Source organism: Cariama cristata, unplaced genomic scaffold, assembly GCF_000690535.1.
Source record: "Cariama cristata isolate BGI_N322 unplaced genomic scaffold, ASM69053v1 scaffold32379, whole genome shotgun sequence".
NCBI lineage: Eukaryota > Metazoa > Chordata > Aves > Cariamiformes > Cariamidae > Cariama > Cariama cristata.
This window is the reverse complement of record NW_009637970.1, coordinates 1,119-10,890: the sequence shown is the minus strand read 5'-3', so window position 1 is coordinate 10,890 and position 9,772 is coordinate 1,119. Positions and strand designations below refer to the sequence as shown.

The window sequence follows — 9,772 nt, the reverse complement described above, 5'->3', positions numbered from 1 at the left end:
TGGGTTTCTGGGCAGAGACCAGCGCTTGGGGATTTCTTTGCCCCAGCTAAACAATTATTTTAAGGCATTGCCCCCCCCCCCTTTCAGCTTATTTCCCACGGGGATCGCGGTGCTTGGAGGATCCCCCCACCCTTAATTAAAAGCAAAGCGGCTGCTGAGGATGGATGGGGAGAGCGGCCACAGCCTTGTCCTCTCCCGGCGTGCGTGGCCCGGGGCGAGGGATGGCGAGGAGAGTGGCGTGACTGATGTTATACGCCGGGGATAACCCGGTTCAAAAGCTGCAGGGTTGGGCTGAGCAAGAAACCAGGCCCTGAGGTGACTCACTGAGAGCCGGGGCTGCTGCCTGGGTCACGGCAAAGGAATTGGGTAAGGCAGAAACCGGGCAGCACAACACTTTTTGGTGCCACGCTCCGTGCCGTGCTGGAAACCGCCCTTATTCCCATCACCCATCTCAATTCCGCCTGTAATAAAAGCTTGATACTGATAAAAAACATCTTTTTTTTTTTTTCTCCTTGGTTTAGGTTATTGGGAGTGGCTACCCTTCGTTGCCTGGAGAAGCCACGCTCCTCTCGTCCTTTGCCCTGGCTGCCAGCCCTGAATTGCTGGGAGAGGTGGTGGGTTCCCGCTGGAAGCTGCAACCCTGGAGCTTCTCCGTGTTGTTTTCTCCGTTGTGGGATATCTGGAAGATAAGGGACGTATTGTGAGCAACCCAGACACACCGAATATGGACTGCGTGACTATCTGAATGCAAGAATTCCGCGTCAAGGACAGTTGTGGTTCAAAATATGCTTGAGCAATCATAAAAACAGGAGCTCAGCGAGATGAAGCAGGATATAGGGGAGGAGTTGTGGGGAGGAGTTGAGCCGCATGGACAGCAATGCTTAGCAAATCATGTATAACAGATGAGAGCGTGGACAATGCAAGGCACCATTCATAAGCTGAGCTATCGCATGTTTAGGAAGTGCAATCAGTATATTAAGGGCTACGGCTTTTTAATAAAGTTGGCTTTCTCTGATCATATTGGTCGGGTGAAGAGTCCGTGAATTCCGCATCACTCTGTTTTTTTTTTTTTCACCATATATGGTTGTTTCCAGAAAATTCGAGTTGGGGAAGTGGTGGCGGGGGGGTGGGGAAGAGGAGGACGCGAAGGGATTTGCAGTGGCTGGAGCAAAGGGACAGAGCGTGCCTGAGAGCGGGAGCCTGGGGCGGAAAAGGCATTTCCTTTGGTGAAGTTGTTTATGTACAGGGAACGTCATAAATAAATCCCCCGCTGATTGCATCGGGTGCGGCTGGAAAAAAAACGAGGAGCTGTGGGGCTTGGGTGGCTCCTGGAAAGCCATCGCTTGTCCCACGCTCGGTTTCTCGCTGCTCACCTTTTTCCACGGCCACGGCAGGGATTTGATAGCAAAAAAAGGGCTGCCGGAGATTTCTAGGTTCGAAAGCAGGCAGTGAAGCAAGGGGAGCGTCTCCGCTTCCGTTTCTAAATTAAAACCGAGCAGTTTTAGTGAGGATGTTAAGGTTTGCGGTGCCTGGCTTGAGGTGGTGGAGGGGGCACAGCACCGCTGGGATGAACAGGGCTGGTGTTTGACAACTCGTCAGGGATCTACCAGAAACGGGTTAGAAAGCTCTCGGTTAGGAATTTCCAAAATCAGCTTTTTTTTTTTTGTCCACAGCAATGGCTTGTGTCACCGCTGCCCGCACTTCGTAGCGCTGTGCGGGCTGCGTAGTGTTTTTAAATGCTTTGTGGCACACGTACCATGGATCGGGATCCCCTTTTCCCCCTCCTCGTCCCCGCTGAACGGGGAGACGTCCCTCTCAGGGCTGGGACGTGAGGACATTTCCCCTAGAGCCCCAAATTTCCAGCTCCTCCCAAGGAACGCGATGCCAACGCTCTCCCTGACAGATGGTTCTTTGCCGTGGTGGGATTTCTTCACTTCTTTTCTGGCCAGATTTTGGGGTTTTTTTGCAACAGAGAAAGGGGAAAACCAGAGCTAAGTGTCAACAGCCTGGGACAAGAGCCTGAACTCAAGTTGTCCATAAACAAGGAGGAATTTGAATTCGGAGTTTGGGAAGTCCCGTGCCTGTCATCTGGTCTGGGCAGGAAGACTCGGTTGCGTCAGGCAGGGAGAGCGAGACCTCTCCCGGTCTCCCGGCGCGCGGCAAGGGCCAGCTGAACCCACTGCTCTCGGCCCTGTTGGCCAAGGCTGCTTCTTCTAAAAGAACAAATCCAGCTCATCTCTTTGCCAAACCGGTCCTCCTTGCCTTTGGCCTCACTTAGGTTTTAAATAGGTTGTTATGAAGGGAGGAAAAAGTAGCAAAAAGTAAAAGTTTTCCTGAGCTTCCGTCCCTGCTGCGCCCATTTGTCCCTTGGAAGGCCCCAGCAGGTTCTGCAGATGCTGGAGAGAGCAAAGAAATAAGGAAGTTTTCTTCTTTTTCAGCAACCAAAGCTACTCGGAGGCTGCCAGCGTGTGCGTGTGCGCAACGGGGATCCTCGCCGGAGATGCTCACCCCGAACATCGAGACCCCGTGATGTGGAGAACCAGGTCGGGCGGCTAAAACTGGGGTGACGGGACCTTGTGGGGAGGTTTTGGTGGTGGTTGGGGTGGGGATGGCCATCCCCTGGGCTGTGGGGCTGCTGGCCCCCCCAGGGCCCTGCCCATCTTTTGGGCTGTGCGGACATCTAGAGGCACTGCCAGGAACGGCAGAGGAGCGCGTTCCCTCCATCCACCCCTGCGGGCTGGGTGGTGGGATCACAGGGGGGCCAGGCTGGGGATACTGCTGCATTCAGCCCACCCGAGTCCTAGGTACAAGGTTTAAGGGGAGGCGAGTGAACCTGCGTTTAAATTTGGCTGCTGGGAGCCGATGTCTTGTGTTTTGTCCTTTTGTAAAAGGGAGAATTAGCGTTGATCTTTACTTTGTGTGTGGGTAAGGAGGAGGAGGAAGGGCTGTAAGAGGCTGAAAACCGTTTGCCGCTTCGCGCGGGCAAGGGGAGGTTGGACCTCCGGAGATCTGGGTTCCGTGTGTCTGCCGCCCAAATGCCGCTGGCAGCTTCTTCCTTTTTTAGCTTTTTTTTTCTTTTTTTTCCTGTAGTTGACGATTATTTGTCATGCCAAATGAGGAGGGACGTGAGGAAGCGCTCCACACCGAGACGTGCCCGTTTCAGCCACTGTCCCCATTCCTGTTCCCGGCCGGTGACGCTGCTTGAGATGTTGGCCGTTACAAACTCGAGGAGGCCGAATCTAACCCTGAACTTTGTGGAGGAAGTTCTCGCCTTTGGCCTTAACATCTTGCGAACAAAACATGCCGGAATTTGGCAGGAAACGCGCCGAGGAAAGCTGCACATTCGGGCGGCTTTTAAACCAGCGCTGCCTTTTTGATGTGGGACAGCTCTGGTCCCGGTTCTACGATTCGTTCTATGATTCGTTCTTTGGTTTGCAGGTTAGAAGCTTGACACCTCCGACTTACACAGCTGCCTGCCCTCACCGCTGCACCGGGAGCTGGCAAACGTGGCTACCGCTGACGATCGGACTGGTTTATGAGAGGCAGAAGCAGCTGCTAATGAAGATTCAGGTTTGGCTACTACATCTCATGCCCCAAGGCTCTGACGTTTCTCTTAACGACTAGAAATTGGGCTGAGACGGGGTGTAAGAGGAGCAGATTGTCCCAGACTTCTCACACCTTCCTGCGAGACCCAGTGCTGGCTGCTGTTGACAACCCGGCAAACCCCGGGTCTGATCCAGACTGGGAATTCCCTTGCTCCAGCCACCCAGCTCGGGCATCTGGATACAGAACGGCCCAAACCGGGCTCGCTTTTGAAAACGCTGGCCAGTGTTGCTGGTATCTTTTTTAGCAGGTGACATATGCTGGGAAATATAAGGGCTCGATCCAAAGCCTACTGACGTCAATGGCGATACTCTTGTTGACATCAGTGGGGCTTGGATCCGCGCCTACGTTCCGCTTCTTTATTTCAGACTGCAATCTGTCAGGGGTAGAAAGGTCTCTCATCTACTCACAGACTTGAGCGCGTCTTTGAAAGGTCTTGCTTCTTTTGCAATCCCGAAGTTGAGGATGCAGAGTACCGAACAATTTGGAGAACAGACGCAAACCCGTTCAACGCCGTGTGCATTGCTGGATCCAAGCCATGCTGCGGCTCGGGTTTAAGCATCTGCGTCACCTGGAAGGGAGATGGTGGCCCTTGTGACGTGCTGTGACTCCCCAATACCTGCTCCAACCAGAATCTCAGCTTCAGACCCCCGTGAGTTGCTCAGGGCCGTCCAGCTCACCCCTTCCAGAGAGTGCCGACCAAAGTCCTCTCTCCGGGGAGCATCTGGATGACGCTCTTAGTCGTGTGGTTTAGTATTAGGTAGTCCTGCGGGGAGCTGGGAGTTGGACTCAACGGTCCTTTTGGACCTTCCAACTCGAGATATTCTGTGATTCTCATGGGTTTTGGGGTTTGTCAGGTGGATGGTGTGGTGCTTAGGGACATGGTTTAGTGGTGCCCTTGGCAGCGGCCTCGATGATCTTAAAGGTCCTTTATGACCTAAATGATCCTATGATCCTACGATGATGTGTGAGGGGTCTTGAATCCACCTTTCACACGTCGACCCCAGGAAATCTGCTCTTCTTTGCGATGGGATCAAAGCCCTTGGAGCCCAATTCGTTGCCCCTTTCCCTGGTGGGAACCCCGTGGCCAGTTCAGGGCTCCCGAGGATTTTAACCCTACGGGGAATGTCGCTCCCACAACCTCCCCCCAAAGTGATGGAGCGTAGCGGCAAGGCAGGCTGGCTTCCTCTCCTCGTTCGGTGTGTGTGTATATATAGACCGTAAAATGCTCCGGAGTAAAAGGGGCAGTGGGTGGAAGGCGAGATATTATTATCTTCACCTGCTGCTGCCGACCAAAGAAATAAAGAGACAGATGACAGGAAATGAGGACTTCAAAAATAGACACCTTTAATGTCAAAAACTTCGGGGATTAGCGAGAGCACCGTACAAGAAACAGAGGAACTCTCACGCAAGTCACCGTGTGCTTTGAGTTCTCGCCGGAGGAGGAAATATGCTGAGGTATCTAAGAAACGTTTCCGTATTTTTGTACCTTCGGCAGAAGAACCAGAGGGGGAAAAGAGAAATCCTGACCAAAGAAACCGTAGGCATGCCGAAACGTGAATTGTAAAACCTCCCTTTACAGCTCGACGGATCCTCCGTACCTAGATTGCAATTCTCTTTCCCCACCCCGTGTCTGCCAGCTTAATTCTCTGCCTCCGCGAGGCTTTGCAAGGCTCTTCTTACAGCTCCACGGGACAGGAATAGCAAAGTTTTTAATGTGAGCCCTCTTTATTAAAAAAAAAAAAAGAAGTCTTTGCATACGGAAAATATTTCTTATCATATAGAACTCTAGCTGCTTTACTTAAAACCTCTTAAATATATTAAACATCTAATTTGGCCTCACCTCTGTATTTATGTACATCTGCTAGTCGTTCCCCTGCCCAGCGATGCGGTCATATGGCTTTTTGCCAGCTCCGCGTCTTCATTATTAATTCTCTTTTGCCAGCGAAACCCACAGCCTGGGTTGGATTTGAACGGGGTTGTGGCAGTGACAGAGAAAGTTGGGCCCGAGGGAGAGGAATACCAAGGGGTATTTTTCCTCACTGAAACTCAACGCTGGTCCAAAGTCCATAACTGGCTATACTGAGTCCGAGACAGGTGCCGAGACAACAAGGAAAAATAGCAACGGCGGCCTGAAATGTCAGAGACCTGACACTCTGCGGCTCCTGACGCTGGAAATCAGCACGTTACGGATCCCGAGAGAGGAGAATAGGGTACGAAATGGTTGGTTTCTAGCTCCAAAATCTCAAACCTTGGTCACAACGCTCTGATAGTCAACTTAGTGCCTCGCTTCACTCTCGCATTGCTTTGGTAGCAGCTGGTCAAGGGGCCCCAAATCCACCAAACAACATTTTTTTGACTGCTAAAAATTAGGATCTGGGCTTTGAGCCCGTTATTTCTGAATCGGTAGGGTTCCTGAGTAAAAGTCTGCTGCAGTAACACTGCAGGAAAGGTATAAAGCAAGTTTATGGAACGGCTTTGCGGGGCAGAGAGGTTTTCTAACTGTGTCTTCACTCCCTGTGTTTCTTTTTCTTTGATACGACTGCAATGTCCTCGCCTTTAGAAAAAAGAAATGCTTCAGCACCCCACAGGAAAAAAAAATAAATTGTGATCTGCCTTCGGGAGAGGAACCGGGTTCGGTCGGTGCCGTACGTGCGAGAACGGCGGCTGCAGACCGGCGTCTCACCGTCTTTCATCTCCAGCGCTCCCCTCTCCGAAGGTCTGGGTCTCTGGTTATCGCCGCAGAGACACTCGATCCTAGGTAAGGCGTCTCTCTTGATCTGCAAGGCATGGCTCTCGAGTCAGCACCTCTCTCGGGTTACCCCTGGGGACCGGCTGGATGTGTCCCCTGCTCTGTACGCAACGCCAGCGAGAGTTAAAAGTGCAACAAAACAGCCCAAAGACCCAAGGCGAGGAAGAAGGAGGAAGAAGAGACGCGCGGGCAGCCTGCCCCAGCCTGGAAGATGTGCAGTTTCTCCGCGTTGGGAAGGAAGACCCTGGCGTCTTCCAAAGCTCCGTGAGCCGCCATGGTGAAGTTGGCATCGCCGGAGGTCACCACATCGAAGACACACGACTGGAAGTAGACGTCCTCCACTCCACGGGCAGCATCTCCTTGCAGAGTGCCCGGGCCGTCTCGGCCGCCGCACGGCCACGACCACGGCAGCACTCGCTGCGGGAGATACGTTGGCTTCGGGGGCAACCGCCCACGCAGAGCTGCAGGTCTTGCTCTTCCGTGAAGGCGCGTGCCACCTCCTCAGCTGCCCGGATGGAGAAGGAGAGCTGCCGGCCGGCCTGACGGATGGCGATGGTGGTACCGATGTATTCCGCGCGGATCTCCACGTGCCGCCCAGGGCTGCGCTCCCGGATAGCCAAACTGCTCCCGCCTGGCCTCTCGCCCCCGTTCACCGAGCCGTCCTCGAAGGCTGCCGGGAGGTTGTCTATCTCCGCCTGGTAGACCTTCTGGTCGATGCATTCCTTCATGTTCTTGAATATGATGGTGAGCTGCGGAGAGCAGATCAGAGGGGGTTTGATCTCGCTCGGTGAGCACGAGAGTCGCGGCCACGTCCCTGTCCCAGGGATCGGCTATCTAGGGGAGGGCGAGGCAGATTGCACGCGTCTGCCTCGCCGATGCATCCCTCTCTGCCCCAAACCATCTCTCCCCCGTTGCTGCAATCCTTTCGGGAAAACAGCAAATTCCTTCCTTAGTTTCCTTCTTTCTTTAATACCAAGTAAGCAACTGAAAACGGAGACGGAGCCAAGCCCGGGTAGGTTGCTTGCAGGTAACCCACGGACCGCGCGGTAACCCATCCCCAGGCAGCAACGGGAGCGTTTGCAGGTCTCTCTGGTCCCCTGGAGGACCTCCATCCCACTTGTTCCTGCAGACTTTCATTCCTGATCCCATCTGGGTTGAGCTGAAGCTTATTCCTGCCCTCCCCAGCCATTTTAGGGAGCGGAGGGAGTACCCCAAGCCGTTGCCGCATGCCGGAGGTGCACGGGTTTGCTGCCAAGCCCTACACCCGAGGGTTACCTTGCTAGTGACCGTAGCGTTGGAGCCCTTCATCACCGGAGAGCTGGTTGCTTGCACAAACAAGTAGTCATTGTCCAAGAGAGGCCAGGAGCCCTCCACTCGGCAAGTGTGGAAGTCGTCGTGGAAAGTGCGGATGTGGGGGTCCCCGAAAGCCGCACAGTGCTGGTAGCTGGGGGGCTGGCCGTGCTTGTAGAGAAAACTTTTCTCGTAGTTGCAGATATCGAGAGACTCGAAGCCCTGATGGTTGGGGGCTGGGGGCCGAGGTCGGGGTGGTGATGTGGGACCTTCCTTGGAGCAGTTGTTCTGGATCATGAGGTCCTCGATGCCGTGGACGGCGGAGTGGTAGGCCAGGTTACCCCGGCACGTGCGAGCCGTCTTACGGGTGCAGTGGGAGTAGGAGCGGAGGGCGTTGCAGTACGCCGCGTTCCGGTTGGAACCGCGCAGGTTGAGGGTAGCAGCCACGTACTCCGAGTTGCAACGCAGGATCTTGCACTGGGAAGAAACTGGGAGAGACGGGATGGCTCGATGCATCCCGGTAGAGCTGTAGGCGTGGGGAAGGGCAACCTTTTCTCCTCCCACCATCTGCCCCACGAGAGATCTCATGATGGAGACCCTTTCTGGAAGCGCTTATCCCCCTGTTTTAACAAACTCCATGGCCAGTTTTAAGTGAGGTGCCTGAGGGGAAGGAATCCAGGGTTGCCTGCTACAGAAACAGGCTGGAGCCTGGTGCAGAGGACGGCCTGGGGGAAGTGACGGGGCCGAAGGGGTGTCCTGGAGCAACTGGGATGTGAGATCCGACCTGGGGCATCGACGTGGTGGCCCTGGGATGTGGCTCAGACTGAGATTTTTCACCCCAGGGCTTGCCAATCAGGAATTTCTGAGCTGGGAAACCCCTTCTTCCCATTCCAACCTTGGCCAGGCCGTGCAATCGCTCTTTTGGGAGAGGCTTGGCTGCACCAAGGACCTCCTGCCCCTCAGACGCGCTTTCTCCGTGCCGCAGAAGGCAGTGCCATGTGCCACAGCTCCAGGAGAGCTCACGGACTCGCCCCAGCGGGGATCGTTTCGCTCGTTAAACCGAGGGGTTTTAAGGGATAGCTGCCCTTGCAGGGGATGAACGCAAACTGGGCCGGGCAAGGTGTTGGGAAGGGAATTTAGGTTTTGGAGGATGCAGGTGTCCGTCCCTCTAGCAGAGCATCTGGGATGCAGGAAGGGAAGCGAGGGAGCGAGCGATGGATATGGCTGGTGCCTTTCGCTACAAGACCTTGGGCTTTGGCTGTGCCCTGCTGTCCCTGCCTTATCTGGGGAGAAAACAGAGCTTTTCAGGGCTCTCCCAGAGAAAGTGCCTGCTGCAGGGGATGCTCTCATCGCGGAGGCCGCCCTGGTAGGGGCAGGCGATGCTGGTGGGAATGCTGCCTGCCCTTCCCTCCGGCTGGGCTGGGCGCTCTGATACTGCCTGAGCCTTATGGCTGCGATGAGAGGCTCTTCTGCATCCTCCGGTCACCTCCCAGGAGCTCTGCCACCCTCGTACCTCCCTGCACCCTGGGGCTGCTGCTCCCGTGGGTATCCTTGCCAGGGATGTGGCTCTGGCATGGCTCTACCCATGCGGTTCCTTACCATGCCTGCAGAAGAGGAGGAGGAAGAGAGCTCGGAGGAAGAAGCTGAGGTTTTCCAGCTGCCCTGGGCTCTTACTGCAGGCAGGTTTCCCCATTCCAGTCCATGCAGAGCCTGGAGGGGTTGCTCACCCGCTGGCTTCTCTCCGCTTCATGCAGCAGGTCCCCTAGAAGGAAAGCAGAGATGGGATCCGAGAGGTGCCAGCAAACGTGAGCTGCCGCAGGTACGGAGCTGCCAGCAGGCAGGCAGCTGCCAAACATGCCTCTTGGAGGGAGGCAAGCTTTTTGAGCAAAATCCTGGAGGGTTTGGGGTTTTTTTTTTTAACTGCTTTTAACCACTGCAGCTCTCATCTTCCATCCCCAGGCAGCTGCGCCGTGTAGTTCAGCATGTCAAAAAGTTAAAGCTTCCCAGCTGCCCTTGGAGAGGAGCAGGGAGCTCCAGGGGCTCGGAGAGACTTCGCCGCAGGGATGCCAGCAGCCGATGAGCGCGGAGAGGGCCCGAACCATCCTACCTCTCAGGTGCAGCGTGGGA

General features: G+C 54.9%; 1 protein-coding gene across 1 annotated transcript; it reads right to left on the bottom strand.

Annotated features, from left to right (window-relative positions):
• Window positions 1-6,478: 6,478 nt before the first annotated feature.
• HFE2 (hemochromatosis type 2 (juvenile)) lies at window positions 6,479-9,338 on the bottom strand. The gene is given in 4 exon segments (XM_009708547.1): window positions 6,479-6,700; window positions 6,703-7,104; window positions 7,631-8,133; window positions 9,245-9,338. Coding segments are annotated over 4 exon segments (1,221 nt in total).
• Window positions 9,339-9,772: the final 434 nt, after the last annotated feature.